The following is a 22,792-nucleotide window of genomic DNA, read 5'->3' as shown; positions in this document are numbered from 1 at the left end:
CGCAGAGGTAGGATAAGGAGTAGGGATATTGGGTTTAGATCCTGTTGATTTTTTTTATATAATTCCATAGATATCCCCAATGTGCTCACAAGAAAAATACACACAGTATAGTTCCATACACATCCCCATAGTGCTCCCAACTTAGAAAAGCACACACTAAAATAATGATATAAAATGGGATCAGGTTGCACCATCACACTGGAGACATTACACTAATGCCGCATACACACGAGCGGATTTCTCGCCGGAAAAAGATATGACGGCTTTTCCAACGGGATTCCACTCAAGCTTGCCTTGCATACACACGGTCACGCAAAAGTTTGCTGAAATTACGACCGTCAAGAACGCGGTGACGTACAACACTACGACGAGCCGAGAAAATGAAGTTCAATGCTTCCGAGCATGCGTCGAATTGTTTCCAAGCATGCCTAGGGATTTTGCACGTCGGAATAACCACAGACGATCACATTTTCGGATAGGAACTTTTCCTGACCGAAAAATTGAGAGCATGCTCTCAAATTTTTTTGCTGGCTGGAATTCCGCCAGCAAAAGACCGATGGAGCATACACACGTCGCAGTTTCCGACGAAAAACTCTCATCGGTCTTTTGCGGGCCGAAATTCCAATCGTGTGTACACGGCATTAGAAGGCTCAACATTGCCTGTGCTAAGCCATTACAGTGTGACCAGAAAGAGTATTTAACAGAAAAACTGCCGACATGTAATATCTGACACTGTAGTACATTAGCAATCCCACTTCCCTCCCTCGTGGCATGGAATACTTACAGCATCCCATTTGGCATTCATTTTCTCCTTTTCAAATTTGGCAAACTCTCTTTTGTCATGAATCATTATAAGAAGCTTCCATATAAGCAACAATGCCAATCCAATAAGTACAATTCCAGCCACCACGCCAGCAACGATGGGAACTATTTCAGGGCCACTGGGACACTCTAGAACAGGAAATCAGTAGATGTATTCTCATTAGCTGATAACTTTATATGGGAATGCTGGGGAACAATAATATCACTGCTGAGCCTACATTACCTGGGTCTTTCACAACATGCACATGAACCTCAGAGTTAGAATTTACAGAGTAGGTATAGTAGAACCAACAATCATCTACATCCTTCTCTTTGCAGCGTGTGAGAGCATCTTCCTGTCCTGGCTGAGATAACTTGTCACGGCTGTCCACCATAGTAAGGTTGAAATGTGCACACTGGGTATCACACCCTTCTTGTTTCTCTCCTTTATGAAACGCTCTGCACTGAACACATTCCCTGGGGGAAAAAAAATAAACAAAAAACAAGCAATAGCAAAAAGCACTGTTCAATAGACAAGCTATGTTAAAATAATTCATGAAAAGAAAAAAAAAAAAAAGGAAGATATGCCAATGGATAAAACACCAGTATTTGTCTGTCATTCTATGGTGTGCACTAAAGGCCCGTACGCACGATGCGAATTTCAGAAGGGAATTGTTGTTCGATGGCCTGTCGTCTGAAATTCTTACCGTTAGTATGCTCCTTTCGACATCCGATTTTCATTTTTCATAAGGCAAAAGCTGGATGAGCAGACTAGTAAATTTTTGACGAACGACAGCTCAACGTCCGATTTTCGGATGGTCAGTACAGAAATTGTCACACAAACGTACAAACACGCATGATCGGAATTAAGGAATGACCCGGAAGTGTTCGGTCTTGTAAACAACTGTTCGTAATCTAGAATTAACATTCGTGACGCGGCAATTGATGAAATGTCGAAATGCAGCGCACATTCTCATCTTCTTTAATGGGATAATAATGAAGCTGCTTTGCTGGTGATACTGACGTAGTTATGCCAAACATGTTTAAAAAGGCATTTGTTTTGTAGTGATATAAATATTAATATTATGGCTGTTGTTTGATTTTTTGGGGGAAGTTAGCACAACACCATTATCCCTGAGTTTTTAAGATCAAAGATACAACTAGGTTGGTGTCCCTTGTTAATTTTACATTGTATTTTTTTTAATGTAACTGCCTACTCCCAAACTGTCATTTGAAGATCAGGAACGATCTGAAAATCGCGAATCAACGCTCACCAAACTTCTACTACCACAAAATTAGCAGAAGTGGCCCGAAGGGTGTAGCTCGAGAAATTAACTTCCTCTTTATACTCTAGTAATACGTCACTACATTCATGTTTGTCGAACGACAATTTGCGGATAGTTAGTATGTTAGACAAAATCCTGCACACGCACTTTTGACAAAAATCAGGCACTCGGTCGTACGACAATCGAACCGCAAGTACGAGGCTTTAGAATCAGAGTTGAAATGTGGATGGTATTAAGCCTTGTACACACGCTTAGATTTTCAGATGACCGAACATCCATTTTTTGTGGCATGCTAGTCTTATGTCGAAAGTGAAGAGGTTACGCACAATATGAAAATTTTCGTACGACAGAATACAACACCAGAAGTGACGTAATGTGTTGAGTCATTTTGTATGTATCCGTTCGTTTCTGAGCATTCATAGTCTTGCTCTTACAATTTTTTTCGTACAAAAATTGTACTAATGAAACGAAAATCAGAAGTTGAGTTCACATCCGACAAAAATGTTATAGTCTGCACATCCAGTTTTTGTCTGACGAAAAAGCTAAATCGACTGCTGAAGGCACCATACTAACGTTCCGAAAATCGTCAGACAACTCGTACAAATTTTTCCATCTGATTTTCGTATTGTGTGTACAGGCCTTAACCCTTCCCTTCCTTTGTCTACCTGTTATGTCTGACTTACAGTAGAGGAAAGGATGTACATTTCTAAAGCCTAGGTTCCCCACTTTAAATGGAACATTGTGTATCTATATGTATCAAAATGTATCTATAGGGGACATAACAACTTGGTGGTGACATCAGAAACTGCATAGTCACAACCAAGTGCTGACATCAGAAGCTGCATAGCTACATAGTTACAGCTACAGTACTGTGGTGTCCTTATAGTCCATAGTGAAGGAGAAAGTTGCAGAGAAGTAGGTGATTGCAGGCAAGTTGAGAAGTTGCCACTAAAAAGATTTAGTTATGCACATGGTGTTATTTACAAGATCTATGTAGTACAACAATGGTTTAGCTGAACTAAAATTCATTATTACACTTCCTGTGAACGAGAAATGTGTTCTTCCTTAACACGTACCTTTGTTCTGCACAAACACCAAGACAGGTCTGGCACATCTCACACTTCTGTCCATGGAATTTGGGGTCTGCACATTTGCACCTTCCACATTCACACGTTCCTCTTCCATTACATAGCTGACCATTAGATGCCATGCATGTTGAGATATCTTCTGAGCAATCACAAGCACTACCAGAAAAATTGAGGAAACACTCACAAACTCTACATTTGCAGACTCCATTTCCTGTAATAAAAGACATGTTAAAGAAATAATACAATTTGAAAACTGATGCACATAACTATCAATCACCACTTTGTAATTAGAAAACAACTTTCCATGTCAGCAGTTACACATGGCTGTTACTGCTTTTTCAGGAGAATTCCATTTTCCAAAGTGCATCCCTACATCCACAAGATGAAAGATCTCAAAACCTAAACCTGTAAAACCAGAAAGTATCCCTTGCAGCATAAGGCTGCCAATTTACACACTTGCATTACAGAGGTGATGGCTATAAGAAACACTACCTTGTGGGTGAGAGTGCAAAGAGCAATGTCTAATGGGTTAACACCTGCGATTTCTGAAGCTCAGGTGATCTGAACCAGATTCAGATCCCACAGAGTCACGGGAGAAACAGACAGGGGGACTACATGAGAGACGCCCTGTACGCCCCTGTCTTAATCAAAGAGTGAGAAGCCAACAGTTTTTTAAACAGACTAGAAAGGGCAGAAACCTTAACCTTGATAATGCTGAGAGCCAAAAACTGGTACAGACCAAGCTGCAGAAAGGAGAGGAATCATACCAGTGATAAACACCTAGAGTGGAAGTTCAGAGACTCAACTCACACAACCTGAAGTACTCCCTCCATGTGTAACAATAGACCTTGAAGGAATTAGACTTCCTAGGTTTTAGCATCACAGAAATCACAGACCTAGAGATGCTCCCATCCTTCAGAACCTGGGCTATACCAGCCATGTCGGTAAAGCCAGCAGCCATGAAGCAGGATGGCAAATCAGTGCTTGGAACAGAAGATCCTGTTGATCTGGCAGTAATCATGGAGCACGTGCCAGATGTCTTACAAGTAAGCCTACCACATCAGCCTTGGTTAGTATGGAGCAATGAATCTCCCCATCTCAATTTTAGAAGAGATTTCAGGGTAGCAAAGTCATAAGTTAAGGTGTACTGAATTTATAGAGCCACCAGAGCATCCACTGCTTCTGCTAGAGAATTCCTGTAACTGGAAACAAACCTTTACCAGCTAGTTGTTGAATCTGGAGGCCAGGAGGTCCACACCAGGCATCCACCAGCTGTGACATAAGGCTGGAATGTGAAATTCTGTTCAGGACAGGATCCAATCTATCTCATCTGGTACCTCGCTGATAATTTATGTTGTCTGGATCGGATGACCCCCCCATGAATGGTCCTACACTGCAGAGACAGCCAAATTGCTCAAAGTTAAGCAGGATGAGACTGCTCAAACCCATGCTACCCTGCATGTCTAGAATCAGATATGTTGCAAACATATGGCAATAAGGCAATGTATAGGCTCAATGTAACAGGCAAGACCTCGGGTACTCACAAAGCCACAAACCCAGACAGCTTGTAGCAGGTGAAGGTTGGTTGGCCAGAAGTGACCAAAGTCATTGTAGGGGAGAAGCAAGAACAGATCAAACATAGGAACACAGATCGTACAAAGTTTCACCCAGCAGATGACATTAGTGTTCATTTGCAGTGTTAACCCCCTCTTCAGTAAAAACAAGTGGGGAATAAAGGTGTTCATAACAAATGAGGTAGGTCCCAGTGCTCAGCCTACCCAGACCACTCATCGAGTCATAAGGCACAGGAAAAGCGTTGAGGCAATGCCAGTCACTCTGAACCTGGAATATGCTCCACAGCTAACTTTTAGCATAACAAAGTCTCAAAAGCTCCCCAAGCGGAACCAAGTGCTGGAAAGTCAGGTTAAGCAAAAAAAAAAAGCCAGCGCAACCAATGCTATACCTTTACGTGATAGATCTTAATACTGTTGCCCACACTCTATGTGTTTCCATATGTCATTAACCATAAAGTATATTTAAATAGTGCCACACAATAATTATTTAAAAGAACATGACAAACACAGTAATTGCAATATATACTGTATATATAAAGTATTGGGATGCCTGCCTTTACACGCACATGAACTTTAATGGCATAGTCCGTAGGGTTAAATGTTGAGTTGGCCCACCCTGTGCAGCTATCACAGCTTCAACTCCTCTGGGAAGGCTGTCCACAAGGTTTAGAAGCTTGTCTATGGGAATGTTTGACCATTCTTCCAGAAGTGTATTTGTGAGGTCAGGCACTGATGTGGACGAGAAGGCCTAGCTTGCAGTCTCCGCTCTAATTCATCCCAAAGGTGTTCTATTGAGTAGAGGTCAGGACTCTGTGCAGGTCAGTGAAGTTGCTGCAGCCCAAATTTGATCATCCATGTCTTTATGGACCTTGCTTTGTGCACTGGTGCTCAGTCATGTTGGAACCTTAAGGGACCATCCCCAAACTGTTCCCACAAAGTTGGGAGCATGAAAACTGACGCCTTAAGAGTTCCCTTCTAAGGGGCCAAGCCCAACCCCAACCCCTGAAAAACAACCCCACACCATAATCCCCCTTCCACCAAATGATTTCAACCAGTGCTCAAAGCATAATGATATAGTGAAGAGAGTTTAACCACTTGCCGACCAGCCGCCGCAGTTTTACTGTGGCAGAATGGCACGACTGGGTGAAACAACATTATGTTACGTCGCTTCGCCCTGTGGCCACTAGGGGCTGCGCGCCCCCAGAAACTATGCGAGTGTGACCGCCGGGCTCCTGTGATCGCTCGTGACACACACAGAGAACCGGGATCTGTGTGTGTAAACACACAGATCCCAGTTCTCTGAGGGGAGAAGAGACTGATCGTGTGTTCATACAAAGTATGAACAGCGATCTGTCATCTCCCCTAGACAGTCCCATCCCCCCTTCAGTTAGAACACAGTGAGGGAACACAGTTAACCCCTTGATCGCCCCCTAGTGTTAACCCCTTCCCTGCCAGTGACATTTTCACAGTAATCAGTGCATTTTTATAGCACTGATCGCTGTATAAATGCCAATAGTCACCAAAATGTGTCAAAAGTGTCCGATGTGTCGGCCATAATGTTGCAGTCCCGATAAATATCGCAGATCGCCGCCATTACTAGTAAAAAAAAATAATAAATATGCTATAAATCTATCCCCTATTTTTTAGACGCTATAACTTGTGCGCAAACCAATCAATATATGCTTATTGTGATTTTTATTACCAAAAATATGTAGAAGAATACATATTGGCCTAAACTGAGAAAAAAACCAAGTTAGACTTACCGGTAACTTGTTTTCCAGAAGTCTTTCAGGACAGCACCTGAGAAATAGCGACTCCACCCACCGGAAACAGGAAACACCTTCTTCCTCCAAACTTTAAAGGGAGGCGCCTCCCTACCATACCTCAGTTGTAATAGAGAAGACCTCCAGCCCCGGCTGGAACACATAAACACATACGTTAGTCACAGCATAGTATATACAATACAATAGGGCGGGATGTTGCTGTCCTGAAAGACTTCTGGAAAACAAGTTACCGGTAAGTCTAACTTGGTTTTTCCGAAGGCGTCTTTCAGGACAGCACCTGAGAGGATAACAGAGACTTACCCCCTTAGGACGGGACAACAGCTTGCAGGACCTTTCTGCCAAATGCCTGATCATTAGCAGATGCGAGGTCCAGCCTGTAATGTTTCACGAATGTGTGAAAACTCGACCATGTTGCCGCCTTGCAAATTTGTTCAGGGGTGGCACCAGCTCTCTCTGCCCAAGTGGCCGCTAATGCTCTTGTTGAGTGTGAAGAAATTCCTGCTGATGGAGACACACCTGCATGCGAATAAGCCTCTGAAATGGCTAGTTTCAGCCACCTTGCTAAAGAAATTTTAGAAGCCTTGGCAACCTTTCCTGTTGCCCGAAAATAGCACAAACAGAGAATCTGAACATCTAAAGAGCTTTGTCCTTTCCAAGTAACATAACAAAACTCTTCTAACATCCAACATGTGAAAACAAGTCTCCTCCTCCCCTGCTGGGTTGGGGCAGAAGGTCGGAAGTACAATGTCTTGAACACGATTCTGTACTGAAGCTACCTTTGGTAAGAATTTCTGATCTGTTCTAAGTATAACCCTGTCTGGGAAGATAGACAAATAGGGTTCCTTAACTGATAAAGCATTAAGCTCACTGATCCTGCGTGCAGAGACCATGGCAATCAGAAACACAGACTTAAAAGTGAGATATCTGAGTGGCGCTTCTTCCAAGGGTTCAAAGGGACTCTTTGTTAGAGACTGAAGGACTATCGACAGATCCCATTTGGGAATCAACTTAAGTGGTGCTGGTCTGGATCTCGTAAGGGATCTGAAAAATCTGGTTACCAACGGATCTAAGGCCACAGATCTTTGTAGGAACACTGCTAGCGCAGCCACCTGCACCTTCAAGGTATTAACTGCTAGTCCCTTGTCAGCACCAACTTGTAAAAATTCCAGAATGGTAACACGACTCCCTGGGTCCTGGGCAGATGAATTACACCATGTATTATAAACCTTCCAGACCTTGGAATAGATATTTCTAGTCACCCTTTTCCTACTTGATAATAGTGTTGAGATTAACCGGTTGGAAAAACCCTTGCTCCTTAAGAGCTGCTCTTCAGATACCAGGCTGTGAGCGCCAAAGTGGCTACCTCTGGGTGATTTACTGGACCCTGAAATAGTAAATCGTGCCTGAGGGGCAGATGCCAATAAGGCCTGACCGCCATTCTCAGAACGGTTGAAAACCAGGCCCTTCTTGGCCAAAAGGGCATGATTAGGATAACCGGTACCATTTCCTTTTGAATTTTCCTTAATGCTAAGGGAATTAACTGGAATGGGGGGAAAGCGTAGCAAAGATGGAATCTCCATGGATACGCCAAGGCATCTGTTCCTAGTGATCCGTCGTGATTGTTTAGGGAAAAAAATTGCGGAACCAAGGCATTTTCTTTTGAGGCGAACAGGTCCACCTCTGGCAGCCCCCACTTTTCGGCAATCATGGCGAAAACCTCTGGGTTCAGCGACCATTCTGCTTCCTGAATGGGGTTTCTGCTCAGGAAATCCGCCACCCCGTTCAGGGATCCCTTTAGACGGACTTCTGATAAAGACAGCAAGTGTCCTTCTGCCCATCGGAGAATGCTCATGGCTAGTACCTGCAGCGATTTGCTCCTTGTACCTCCCTGCCTGTTTATATAAGCCACGGCCGTGGCATTGTCTGTTAGTATTTGAACATGCTGGGCCTGGAGCCCCTGAGCAAATGACTTCAGAGCCAAGTCGATCGCCTTGAGCTCTCTCCAGTTTGAGGACTTTGTCGCCTCTTTCCTGGACCAGTTTCCCTGAGTGAAACCCTTTTCTAGGTGGGCTCCCCAACCCCAGGAACTGGCATCGGTTGTCAGCCTTTTTCCGATTGGAAAGGCCCAGACTAAACCCTCCAATAGGATAGCCTGCCTTTTCCACCACCATAGTGACCTCTTCACTTGGGTTGGAACTTTTACCTCTGATTCTAGGGATTCCAAATTGTGATCCCAAGATCTCAGAAGGAAGGCCTGCAGATGTCTAATGTGTAGTCTTGCCCACTGAACAGCTGGCATTGACGAAGTCAGAACACCCAGAGCTGACATGACCAATCTTACCGTCAGCTGCTGGTTGGTCTGCAAGAAAGACACTGTATCCTGGATTTTTCCTTTCTTCTCCGAAGGAAGAAAAATTCTTTGGCTTACCGAATTTATTATATACCCTAGAAACCGAATCTCCTGAGATGGTTCCAGGGAAGATTTTTGGAGATTTAGGATCCAACCTAGAGACTCCAGATGGCTGCATGCTCTGCTTAAATTGCTCCTCAATTCCTCTCTTGAGGGGGCGAAAAATAGCAGATCGTCTAAGTAAGGAATTACTGCGATTCCCTAAAGACGCAGCGGAGCTAGGGCCTCTGCCATTACCTTGGTGAAAATTCGGGGTGCGGATGATAGCCCGAAGGGTAGGGCTCTGAATTGCAGATGCTGAATTCTGCCTTCCAACCTTACCGCCAACCTGAGAAACCTCTGGGACTGGGATGAGATTGGAATATGCAGGTATGCATCTTTTAGATCCACTGACGCCATGAAACAACCTGGAGTCAGAAGATTTCTGGCGGTGAAAATTGAGTCCATCTTGAACCTTCTGTATTTGATGGCTCTGTTTAGTGGCTTTAAATTGAGAATTAAACTAAATCTTCCTGTTGGTTTTTTTACCAGGAAGACATGCGAATAGAAGCCCTCGTGCCATTCTTCTGGTGGCACTGGGATTACTACACCCTGTTGCATCAGTTCCTCCAGAGAGGACTTCATGGCCAGGGCCCTTATTGGATCTCGAGGAGCATTTGTTATCAGAAACCTTCTTGGGGGGCTTCTGGAAAACTCGAGAGTATAACCCTGCAAGAGAGTGGTCAGAATAAACTGATTTGAAGTTATCCCTGACCACTGCGGAAGAAACTTTCGTAATCTTCCGCCGACCCGCAGAGATGAGTCATTGTGAGTTTTCGGCCAGTGAAGGAGCCCTGAAACTTATTTTCCTGCTGCTGCTGTTGAGTTTTTTGAGGTCGAAAAAAGACGTTTTGGGGTCTGCTTTTTCTTTTTGACCGGGAAGGACTTCTTCTTATTGGCAGTTCTGTCTAGGATATTATCTAGATCAGGGCCAAAGAAGGTCACCTGAAAAGGGAATACCACAAAGTTTACTCTTTGAAGCTGTATCACCTGGCCAGGTTTTTAGCCATAAAGCTCTTCTCGCAGCATTTGCTAAAGCTGCAGACCTAGCTGACATTTTGATAGCTTCAGCCGAAGCATCTGCAATATAAGCAACCGCAGAGATCAGGGTAGGAAAGGAATCTAAGATCTCCTACTTGGGGGAATCCGCCACTATATGAGATCTAAGTTGGTTCACCCAGTATTCCAGGTTCCTGGCTACACAAGTTGTGGCCATTGCTGGTTTTAAATTGCTCATGATTGATTGCCATGATCTCTTGAGCAAAAGATCCATGCGTTTGTCCATTGGATCCCTCAGAACCCCCATGTCTTCAAAAGACAGGTCTGTGGATCTTGAGACCTGTGAAAAGGCCGCATCCAACCTGGGCACCTTTTTCCACACCGCAGAAGGGTCCTCCTCAAAAGGGAAGCGCCTTTTGTGGGCTCTGGAAAAAAAGGGCTTTTTCTCTGGATCTTGCCATTCTTTAGTAATGGCGTCAGAAATGACTGAATGAACCGGAAATGTTCGCCCCTTAGGCTCATTTAACCCTGCATACATGTGGTCATGAAGAGATAACTCCTTCTTTTTCCTCACTTAAGCCAAGTGTAACATGGATAGCCTTAAGGAGTCCGGCTACCTCCTCTAGGTAAAGCTTAAATTTGGAAGGAGCCACCTCCGCTTCCTCACCCTCCTCCTCCGAATCTTTAACAGAAGGAGTAGGGGACTGCTCTTCCCTGATAGAGGGGCCTTCAGGTAAAGCTTCTACCATGGTGAATGAAATAGAACCCTGGGAGGCCTCAGAAGTGGATGGCTGACTAGCAGCTGGATTGACTAAAGAGTCACGAAAAGTCTGAATCGTGGCGTATAGCTCCTTCTTTACAGAGGCAACCAGGTCATCACAAACCGAAGCTGATTCCTCCTTAACTAAAGAAGTGATGCATGTACTGCATAAGATTTTTTTCCAATTTTCTCCCATTTTAGCCCTGCAAGAAGGACATCTCTTTTTTGGGTCAGAGCTTTTAGCCTGTGAGAGAAAAAACAAAAAAGGGAAAAAAAACAGGGGACCTTTTAGTGAGACCCGGTCTAAGCTACACAAGAATCACCCACAGGTGCACTAAGAAGAAACCAGTCAGCCTCTAGTGCCCAGACAGGCCCCTTGCCACTAGGGGGTAGAGAAAAAAGAAAATAGACCAAACCCAGGAAAAGGAAGAAAGGCAGACTTAAACTGCTGCTCCTACCTGAGCTTTACTGGCGCCTGTGCCTGTCCCCACCGCTGCAGACGCTGAGTCCTCCATCTCTGGTGTGCAGCTCTTCACCTGTGGCTTCATATGCCGCTTCCGGACTCCCATAGTGATCTGCACCGGACTGGAAGCGGAAGTAGGCGCCAGTTCCTGTCCTCCCTCCTCCCCCCTTGCATCCACGCCGGAAATGATGCTTCTGCTGACCTGGTGACCCGCCTTGTCACTTCCGGCGCGTCTGCCAGCCAAAAACTTGGTGGCGGCACACGCGCACCGCCGCTCCTACGACCGCGCGGATCACCGGGTCTACGGCTCTCACCGAGCACCAGGAGGGGAAGAGGAGCCCGATTGCTACCGCTGCAAAGGCTTGGGTAGGCCGGGAGGACAGCGGGTCTCCTGAAGGAGGAAAAAAGAAAGGAAGCCCCATCTCCCAGGAGCACCTGAGAGACCCTGACTCCCCTTCCAAAAGATGTTCCCTCCAGGCCGGAGGAAACACAAAAACTGAGGTATGGTAAGGAGGCACCTCCCTTTAAAGTTTGGAGGAAGAAGGTGTTTCCTGTTTCCGGTGGGTGGAGTCGCTATCTCTCAGGTGCTGTCCTGAAAGACGCCTTGGGAAAATGTGCTTTTTTAAAAAAAGAATGGGGATATTTATTACAGCAAAAAGTACAAAATATTGTGTTTTTTTCAAAATTGTCGCTCTTTTTTTGTTTATAGCGTAAAAAATAAAAACCGCAGAGATGATTAAATACCACCAAAAGAAAGCTCTATTTGTGGGAAAAAAAAGAACGTCAATTATGTTCAGGTGCAGTGCCGCACGACTGCGCACTTGTCAGTTAAAGCGACGCAGTGCCGAATCGCAAAAAATGGCCTGGTCATTCAGCAGCCAAATCTTCCGGGGCTGAAGCAGTATGGACATTGGTTAATGGACATTGTCAAAAGCAATTTTTTTTTGGATTGTTTTTTTGGGAGCATCACTGTACAGTTGAGTATGTTATTATTGCGGTTATTTGTCACAATATTATAAATAATTACTGTGTGGCACTATTTAAATATACTTTACACTTGGTGGCTATCCCTGCAATGCCCAATCCAGGGAGTTCAGGTGCAGTTCTCCAAAAGGCAGGCTAAGGCCAACTGCGTTAGATGGCTGCAACTGAAGAAACAAATCTACATCAGCAATGTAGAGAAGAGTTTTGATTTAACATGAAAAAAAAGTGCTAGCAAAAGCAGCATAGTCTAGCACAGTGGCGCTAAAGAAAAGTTATACATCCTCCTGGGACACCAGCTAAAAACAGGGACATCCTGGTAGTAGGATGGGTTATCCTGGGTTGCCAACAATGTTTTTTTTTGCAAGTGTCCAATCCTCCTGTATGCGGTAGTACAACCTGAAGTTTAAAGGCAATCCCCAGTAGAAAAAAAAAAAAACTTTTGCTACAACTGCTTAATAAAGTGTTAACTGGACTTTGACTTTTTTTTTATTCAGGTTCTTCAATATCTGCTAGTGCATTAAGGGCTGCTGATAGAAATCGCAGGGCCCCATATAGCCTACCTAACAGAGACCCCCTCCTTCAAAAACATAAAATTATAGTTTTGCTAAAATGCATCGCCCACAATGCTATGCTTTGCAGTCATGGCAGAAATAATACCCCCATCGAACAAGACCCATTCAAGTGAATTTGCAGCACAGAGGCAATATCTGCACCTCCACTGTTCATTCAGGGTGTTGTGTTCATTCAGGATGGTGAGCCCGTCGCTCACCTGAAATGACCCACCTGTGTGCCCTCAGCAGCAGCAGAGGGAGAGAAGAGGAGTGAAAACTGCAGCACTGCGGAGGGAAAGGGGCACACAGGGGTCCCAGACAGCAGGGAGAAGGGGACACAGATCCCCCTGCAGTACAGCTGGAGAAAGAAAAGAAAAGTAGAATCCAGCAGCACTGCCCTTAAGTCACAAATGTCAGCAATAAGGCAGTACTTCTTGCCCTCCTGTTTGGCAGGTGCCCAGGCCTCCCTTTTGAACTGATGAGGCCTGGGCCCAGTAAAGGAGAGCTGGCTGTACTGCCTTATGAGCGGCCCTGAGTGCATCTAACACTACCCTCTCCCCAGATTGACAATGCTGCTGTGCCATCTCTACTGCTCCTCCAACCAGAGGGGAGACACCCTGAGACAGAAGTAAATTATGTGCTACATCACCAAGTGAAAATAAAGGGAAAAAAAAGAAAAAATTAAAAAAGAAAATTTCAGTACCACTTTTAAGTTTAGGTAAGCTGCAGTAAACTACATTTTACATTCTTAATTTTGGGTTTAATAGCGCTTTGAGCATCTAGGGTTGTTTTTCCTAGGGTTAGTGTTGAAATCACCTCCGCAAATCAGTCCATTGAATCGGTCACACTTGAAATTGTCGCAGTCACAGTATTTTCCAGAGTAGACCTCCTTAGGATTTTCCCTCTTATTACACACACACTGGCCACAGATACAATCTCCACTGTTACTGCAGATCTCAGAGCTGTTCTCCTTTCTACACTGAGCATCCATGTCTTCACTGCTGACTTGCTGTGTGCTGCATTCGCACTCTTTTCCAATACGACCCTCATTGCATCTGAGAACAAAAGAACCCAGTGTTAAAAGTCAACATATACCAAAAATAAGATAATCTATTTATACCTCCATAACCTAAAGCCTGCAGAGCCTGTAGAGTAGGGATGAGCTTCGAGTTCGAGTCAAACCCATGTTCGATTCGAACATCGCATGTTCGACCGTTTGGCGAATTACAAACGATATGGGCCGTTCGCGCCAAATTCGAGTGGCGCATCACGGCCCATAATTCACTGCGGCATTGTATTGCATTGCTGGCTGGTGATTGGCCAAGCATGCACTATGACCCGCATGCTTGGCCAATCACAGCGCCGTCTGTACAGAGAGCCGTAATTGGCCAAAGCCAGGGTGGCTTTGGCCAATTATATCTCAGGGGGTTTAGTACATGCCCCACACTATATAAGGCCGCCTGCACGTCGGCCCTGTGTAGTGTTTTCGGTGTTGAGAGAGAGAGAGAGACAGTGTGATTGGATTTAAGTTAGATAGAGTAGGCAGGCAAGTCAGTTAGCTGCACTTACAGTGTATTGTGTATATATATGCATCCTAGGTGTTGTGTGTGTATATATATATATATATATATATATATATATATATATATATACACTGTATTTAGTTTAGCTAGATCCTTTCCTGTTATTCTCTTCCTACTGACAGGCAGGCAGCTGTTTTTACAGTATTTACAGCTACCTGAAGAAAATTGCTGGTGTTCTTCTGATCCTATTAGTCCTATTAGCTACAGTATTTACAGTTAGTGTAGTGCATCCTCTGCACAGTGTGCACCTAAAGCTACCTGAAGAAAATTGGTGGTGTTCTTCTGAACCTATTAGTACCGCAGGCAGCTGCAGTATTTACAAGTTAGTGTAGTGCGTCCTCTGCACAGTGTGCACCTAAAGCTACCTGAAGAAAATTGGTGGTGTTCTTCTGATCCTATTAGTACCTCAGGCAGCTGCAGTATTTACAAGTTAGTGTAGTGCGACCTCTGCACAGTGTGCACCTAAAGCTACCTGAAGAAAATTGGTGGTCTTCTGATCCTATTAGTCCTATTAGCTACAGTATTTACAGTTAGTGTAGTGCATGCACTGCACAGTGTGCACCTAAAGCTACCTGAAGAAAATTGGTGGTGTTCTTCTGATCCTATTGGTACCGCAGGCAGCTGCAGTATTTACAGTTATTGTAGTGCGTCCTCTGCACAGTGTGCACCTAAAGCTACCTGAAGACAATTGCTGTTGTTCTTCTGATCCTATTAGTACCGCAGGCAGCTGCAGTATTTACAAGTTAGTGTACTGCGTCCTCTGCACAGTGTGCACCTAAAGCTACCTGAAGAAAATTGGTGGTGTTCTTCTGATCCTATTAGTACCGCAGGCAGCTGCAGTATTTACAAGTTAGTGTAGTGCGTCCTCTGCACAGTGTGCACCTAAAGCTACCTGAAGAAAATTGTTGGTGTTCTTCTGATCCTATTGGTACTGCAGGCAGCTGCAGTATTTACAGTTATTGTAGTGCGTCCTCTGCACAGTGTGCACCTAAAGCTACCTGAAGACAATTGCTGTTGTTCTTCTGATCCTATTAGTACCGCAGGCAGCTGCAGTATTTACACGTTAGTGTAGTGCGTCCTCTGCACAATGTGCACCTAAAGTTACCTGAAGAAAATTGTTGGTGTTCTTCTGATCCTATTAGTACCGCAGGCAGCTGCAGTATTTACAAGTTAGTGTACTGCGTCCTCTGCACAGTGTGCACCTAAAGCTACCTGAAGAAAATTGGTGGTGTTCTTCTGATCCTATTAGTACCGCAGGCAGCTGCAGTATTTACAAGTTAGTGTACTGCGCCCTCTGCACAGTGTGCACCTAAAGCTACCTGAAGAAAATTGGTGGTGTTCTTCTGATCCTATTAGTACCGCAGGCAGCTGCAGTATTTACAAGTTAGTGTAGTGCGTCCTCTGCACAGTGTGCACCTAAAGCTACCTGAAGAAAATTGGTGGTGTTCTTCTGATCCTATTGGTACCGCAGGCAGCTGCAGTATTTACAGTTATTGTAGTGCGTCCTCTGCACAGTGTGCGCCTAAAGCTACCTGAAGACAATTGGTGGTGTTCTTCTGATCCTATTAATACCACAGACAGGCAGCTACAGTATTTACAGTTAGTGTACTGTGTGCTCTGCAAAGTGTGCACCTAAAGCTACCTGAATAATATTGGTGGTGTTCTTCTGATCCTATTAATACCACAGGCAGGCAGCTACAGTATTTACAGATAGTGTACTGCATCCTCTGCATAGTGTGCACCTAAAGCTACCTGAAGACAATTGCTGCTGTTCTGCTCCTATTAATACCACAGGCCGGCAGCTACAGTATTTACAGATAGTGTACTGCATCCTCTGTTCAGTGTGCACCTAAAGCTACCCGAACACAATTGCTGTTGTTCTGCTCCTATTAATACCACAGGCAGGCAGCTACAGTATTTACAGTTAGTGTACAGTGTCCTCTGCACAGTGTGCACCTAAAGCTACCTGAAAAAAATTGGTGGTGTTCTTCTGATCCTATTAATACCACAGGCAGGCAGCTACAGTATTTAAAGTTAGTGTACTGCGTCCTCTGCACAGTGTGCACCTAAAGCTACCTGAAGACAATTGCTGCTGTTCTGCTCCTATTAATACCACAGGCAGGCAGCTACAGAATTTACAGTTAGTGTACTGTGTCCTCTGCACAGTGTGCACCTAAAGCTACCTGAATAAAATTGGTGGTGTTCTTCTGATCCTATTAATACCACAGGCAGGCAGCTACAGTATTTACAGATAGTGTACTGCATCCTCTGCATAGTGTGCACCTAAAGCTACCTGAAGACAATTGCTGCTGTTCTGCTCCTATTAATACCACAGGCCGGCAGCTACAGTATTTACAGTTAGTGTACTGTGTCCTCTGAACAGTGTGCACCTAAAGCTACCTGAAGACAATTGGTGGTGTTCTTCTGCTCCTATTAATACCACAGGCAGGCAGCTACAGTATTTACAGTTAGTGTACTGTGTCCTCTGCACAGTGTGCACCTAAAGCTACCTGAATAAAATTGGTGGTGTTCTTCTGATCCTATTAATACCACAGGCAGGTAGCTACAGTATTTACAGATAGTGTACAGTGTCCTCTGCACAGTGTGCACCTAAAGCTACCTGAAAAAAATTGGTGGTGTTCTTCTGATCCTATTAATACCACAGGCAGGCAGCTACAGTATTTAAAGTTAGTGTACTGCGTCCTCTGCACAGTGTGCACCTAAAGCTACCTGAAGACAATTGCTGCTGTTCTGCTCCTATTAATACCACAGGCAGGCAGCTACAGAATTTACAGTTAGTGTACTGTGTCCTCTGCACAGTGTGCACCTAAAGCTACCTGAAAAAAATTGGTGGTGTTCTTCTGATCCTATTAATACCACAGGCAGGCAGCTACAGTATTTACAGATAGTGTACTGCATCCTCTGCATAGTGTGCACCTAAAGCTACCTGAAGACAATTGCTGCTGTTCTGCTCCTATTAATACCACAGGCCGGCAGCTACAGTATTTACAGTTAGTGTACTGTGTCCTCTGCACAGTGTGCACCTAAAGCTACCTGAAGACAATTGGTGGTGTTCTTCTGCTCCTATTAATACCACAGGCAGGCAGCTACAGTATTTACAGTTAGTGTACTGTGTCCTCTGCACAGTGTGCACCTAAAGCTACCTGAATAAAATTGGTGGTGTTCTTCTGATCCTATTAATACCACAGGCAGGTAGCTACAGTATTTACAGTTAGTGTACTGTGTCCTCTTCACAGTGTGCACCTAAAGCTACCTGAAAAAAATTGGTGGTGTTCTTCTGATCCTATTAATACCACAGGCAGGCAGCTACAGTATTTAAAGTTAGTGTACTGCGTCCTCTGCACAGTGTGCACCTAAAGCTACCTGAAGACAATTGCTGCTGTTCTGCTCCTATTAATACCACAGGCAGGCAGCTACAGAATTTACAGTTAGTGTACTGTGTCCTCTGCACAGTGTGCACCTAAAGCTACCTGAAGACAATTGGTGGTGTTCTTCTGCTCCTATTAATACCACAGGCAGGCAGCTACAGTATTTACAGTTAGTGTACTGTGTCCTCTGCACAGTGTGCACCTAAAGCTACCTGAAGACAATTGCTGGTGTTCTCATACTACAGCAGGCAGTTGATTCTGCTAGCTGCAGTATCAGTATATATATACATCCCAGCTTTGTGCAGCTATATCTCATTGCAGGCCATTAGTATGTCTGGAAGGCCAACAAGGAGAGGCAGACAGTCACAAGCCAATAAAAGAGGGCAAGCAGACTCTGTGTCTAGAGGCAACAGTGCTGATCGTGGAGATGGTGCATCCTCATCAGAACGTGGCTGTGGGACCTGCTTGTCCTTTTTTTCGGCAGCTGGCCTTGTTGCGCCGCAACATGCGGAAGACTTGGTAGAGTGGATGACCAAGCTGTTCTCATCCTCCTCATCCTCTCTCACCCAAGCTCAGGGTACTTTGTCTGGCAAAGCTGCTGCCAACGCGGCCTCTTCCCTCGGCTCAATGGCATCAGTTACTCCTTCCCTAGCCCCACCATGTTCTCCTGAGAAGTCCCCCGAACTGTTTGACCACAGTGTTGGGTACATGCTCCAGGAGGATGCCCATAGTTTTGAAGGCTCTGATGATGGTACCCAGCTAGAGGAAGGCAGTAACGTGAGCCCAGTGAGAGGGGGTGCCCAAGAAGGACAGCAATCTGGCAGTCATGTTCCCCCAGCTGCAGCATACTGCCAGGTTGCTCCAGTGATGAGGAGGGAGGGGATGATGAGGTCACTGACTCCACGTGGGTGCCTGATAGGAGAGAGGAGGAGGAGGAGGCACATCACCAACGAGGCAGGATGCCCTCCAGGGGCCAGCTTAAAGGCAGCACACCGACTGCATCACACTGCAGAGCTCCGCATGTGCAGGGCGCTGCTGTCTCTGCGCGTTATTCCAAAAGTTCTTTGGTGTGGGCCTTTTTTGAGACAAGTGCATCAGATCCCACTGCTGCTATTTGCAACATATGTCTCAAGCGTATCTCGCATGGCCAAAACATCACCCGCTTGGGCACCACATGCTTGACCAGACATATGTCGACCTGCCATGCAGTTCGTTGGCAAGCGTACCTAAAAGACCCATAGCAAAGAACAAGGAGGACCTCTCCTTGCTCCTCATCAGCTGGGATCTCCAACCCCACTATACCTTCAGTCCTCTCTGAGACCTGCACTGAGAGGAATGAAGGTGTGAAATTAGGCGTGTCACAGCCAAGTACTTGGGGGCAATCTGCTATCGGTACACCAACGTCAGATTGTACCAGGCAAATTTCCCTGCCCCAGCTGCTCCACCGGCGAAAGAAGTTCACTCCCAGCCATCCACATACCCAGCAGTTGAATGCTAGCTTGGCTAAAATGCTAGCACTTCAACTGCTGCCTTTTCAGTTGGTAGATTCTGCCCCCTTCCATGAGTTTGTGGAATGTTCCCCAGTGGCAGGTTCCCAAATGCCACTTTTTCTCACGGAAGGCGATTCCGGCTCTCTACCGGCATGTGGAAGGCAATGTCTTGGCCTCGCTGGACAGGGCGGTCAGCGGAAAGGTGCATATTACCGCTGCCTTATGGTCCAGCAGGCATGGACAGGGACGTTACCTATCTTTCACCTCACACCAGGTGACTCTTCTGGCAGCTGGGAAGGATGCAGGACAGGGTGCAGTAGTGCTGGAGGTTGTTCCGCCACCACGCCACCAAAATTCTACTACTGGTGATTCTGCCACACCTCTCTCCTCCACCCCCTCCTCTTCTTCTTCCTCCATGGCCTCTTCCTGTGCTGATTTGTCCTCGGAACCAGCGGTGCTCCGTAGGCGTTCAAGGGGCTATGCAAGCACGCAGGCAAAAAGATGCCATGCGGTGCTTGAGCTGGTGTGCTTGGGGGACAGGAGCCACACTGGGGCAGAGATTCTGTCAGCTCTGCAGGGGCAGGTTCAGAGGTGGTTGACGCCACGCCAGCTTAAGGCAGGTATGGTGGTTTGCGACAATGGCACCAACCTCCTCTCCGCCCTCCGACAGGGACAACTGACCTATGTGCCCTGTTTGGCTCACGTCCTTAACTTGGTGGTGCAGCGGTTCTTGGGCAGATACCTGGGCTTACAGGATGTCCTAAGGCAGGCCAGGAAAGTCTGTGTGCATTTCCGCAGGTCATATAATGCCAGTGCTCAGCTGGCTGACCTTCAAAAGGATTTTAACCTGCCCAAGAACCGCCTAATCTGTGACATGCCCACCAGGTTGAACTCAACGTTGCCCATGCTGCAGCGGCTGCACACGCAGCAGAGGGCCTCCAATGAGTACCTATGCGACTATGGCACCAGGACAGGGTCAGGGGACCTTGTTTTTTTTTCCCCACGCCAGTGGGCTATGATTAGGGATGCATGCACTCTCCTGTCACCATTTGAGGAGGCCACGAGGATGGTGAGCAGTGACAGTGCATGCATCAGTGACACTGTACCTCTTGTTCACATGTTGGAGCACACGCTGCATGGAATAATGGACAGGGCACTTGAGGCAGAACAGAGGGAGGAAGAGGAGGACTTCCTTACCTCTCAAGGCCCCCTTTATCCAGACAGTGTTCCTGCGTGCCCGCCGATCACACAGGAAGAGGAGGAGGATTGTGTCAGCATGGAGGTGGAGCCTGGCACTCAGCATCAGCAGCAGTCTTCAAGGGATCATTTACAGTCCCAAGAAACCCATGGAATTGTACGTCGCTGGGAGGAGGTGGCTGCGGATTATGTTGTCCTTAGTGACCCAGAGGACTCCAGACCGAATGCCTCAGCAAACCTACGCTGCATGGCCTCTCTGATCCTGCAAAGCCTGCGGAAGGATCCTCCTATTCGTGGTATCAAGGAGAGGGATCAATACTGGCTGGCAACCCTCCTTGATCCACGTTACAAGGGTAAGGTTGCGGACCTTATCTTGCCGTCGCAGAGGGAGCAGAGGATGAAACATCTTCAGGAAGCCTTGCAGAAAGGTCTGTGCAACGCGTTCCCAGTGACTGGGAGGTTACAAACTCCTGATCCTGGACAACGTGTTGCTGAGGCTTCGGTCAGTCAAAGAAGGAGCGGTGGAGAAGGTGGCCGTCTGACCGATGCGTTCAGACAAATTTTAGTCCACAGCCCCAAGGTATGATCGGTTCCAGCAACCATCACCAGCGTCTGTTTTACGTGGTGCAGGAATACCTAGGGGCAAGATCTTACTTGGACACCTTTCCCACCGAAAATCCTCTGGGTTACTGGGTCTTGAGGATGGATCACTGGCCAGAGCTTGCCCAGTATGCAATTGAGTTACTGGCCTGTCCTGCATCCAGCATTCTTTCGGAACGCACATTCAGTGCTGCTGGAAGCTTTGTAACCGATCACAGGGTGCGCCTGTCCACCGACTCAGTCGATTGACTGACCTTCATAAAAATGAATCAGTCTTAGATCACCACCAGCTACGAGGCAACTGATGTTGATGTGAGAGAATATTTTTTTTTTAAATATCAGATCCCTTCAAGACTGCCTATGCTGATGCTGGGTGACTATCCTGTTATGCTGAGTGATTATCCTCTTCCTCCTCAATGATCATGCTGATAGCTTGTAAGAACATTTTTGGCTCTGGGCGCCGCCACCAGTGGCTAAGGCCCAATTTTGTCAGCCTCTGTTTAACAGGGGCATGTAATTACAATTTTTGATGCAATATTTTGCAGGAGGGTTCGTTGCTGCGCTCAACTAGAGTATCTGTGAGGGGTTGCAGTGTTGTGGCACCAGCACCAGTGCCTAAGGCCCAATTTTTCAGCCCCTGTTTAACAGGGGCGTGTAATTACAATTTTTGATGCAATATTTTGCAGGAGGGTTCGTTGTTGCGCTTAACTAGAGTATCTGTGAGGGGTTGCAGTGTTGTGGCACCAGCACCAGTGCTTAAGGCCCAATTTTTCAGCCCCTGTTTAACAGGGGCGTGTAATTACAATTTTTGTTGCAATACTTTGCAGCAGGGCTCATTCCTGCGCTCCAACTAGAGTATCTGTGAGGGGTTGCAGTGTTGTGGCACCAGCACCAGTGCCCAAGGCCCAATTTTTCTGCCCCTGTTCAACAGGGACATGTAATTACAATTCTTGATCTAATATTTCACAGCAGGGCCCATTCCTGCGCCCACCAAGAGTAACTGTGAGGGCTTACAGTGTTGTGGCAACACCACCACCACCACCAAAGGCCCAATTTTTCTGCCCCTGTTCAACAGGCGCATGTAATTACAATTTTTGATATAATATTTGACAGGAGGTCCCATTCCAGCGCCCACCAAGAGTAACTGTGAGGACTTACAGTGTTGTGGCACCAGCACCACCACCACCAAAGGCCAAAAGACTCGGTCGATCAACTGACCTTCATAAAAATGAATCAGTCTTGGATCACCACCAGCTACCAAGCACCTGATGCTGATGCAACCAAATAATTTTTTTTGAAATCTCAGATCCCTTCAAAGACTGCCTATGCTGATGCTGAGTGACTATCCTGAGTAATTATCCTCTTCCTCCTCAATGATCACGCTGATAGCTTGTAAGAACATTTTTGGTTCTGGGCGCCACCACCAGTGCCTAAGGCCCAATTTTTCAGCCCCTGTTTAACAGGGGCGTGTAATTACAATTTTTGATGCAATACTTTGCAGCAGGGCTCGTTTCTGCGTTCCAACTAGAGTATCTGTGAGGGGTTGCAGTGTTGTGGCACCAGCACCAGTGCCTAAGGCCCAATTTTTCAGCCCTTGTTCAACAGGGGCATGTAATTACAATTCTTGATCTAATATTTCACAGCAGGGCCCGTTTCTGTGCTCACCAAGAGCGAGTGAGGACTTACAGTGTTGTGGCACCAGCACCACCACCACCACCAAAGGCCCAATTTTTCAGCCCCTGTTCAACAGGGGCATGTAATTACAATTCTTGATCTAATATTTCATAGCAGGGC

General features: G+C 46.0%; 1 protein-coding gene across 1 annotated transcript in view; it reads right to left on the bottom strand.

Moving 5' to 3' along the window:
* Nucleotides 1–22,792, bottom strand: part of LOC141144314 (integrin beta-1-A-like) — a 98,037-nt gene that overhangs the window by 18,728 nt on the left and 56,517 nt on the right. The window contains exons 12-15 of the mRNA XM_073629869.1: nt 13,556–13,794; nt 3,164–3,386; nt 1,046–1,278; nt 785–951 (exon numbers count right to left, since the gene is read on the bottom strand). Coding sequence (XP_073485970.1) covers nt 785–951; nt 1,046–1,278; nt 3,164–3,386; nt 13,556–13,794 — 862 coding nt within the window. The remainder of the gene's footprint in view (nt 1–784; nt 952–1,045; nt 1,279–3,163; nt 3,387–13,555; nt 13,795–22,792) is intronic.

Source organism: Aquarana catesbeiana, linkage group LG05 (genome assembly GCF_042186555.1).
Source record: "Aquarana catesbeiana isolate 2022-GZ linkage group LG05, ASM4218655v1, whole genome shotgun sequence".
NCBI lineage: Eukaryota > Metazoa > Chordata > Amphibia > Anura > Ranidae > Aquarana > Aquarana catesbeiana.
This window is presented reverse-complemented; position numbering and strand designations above follow the sequence as displayed.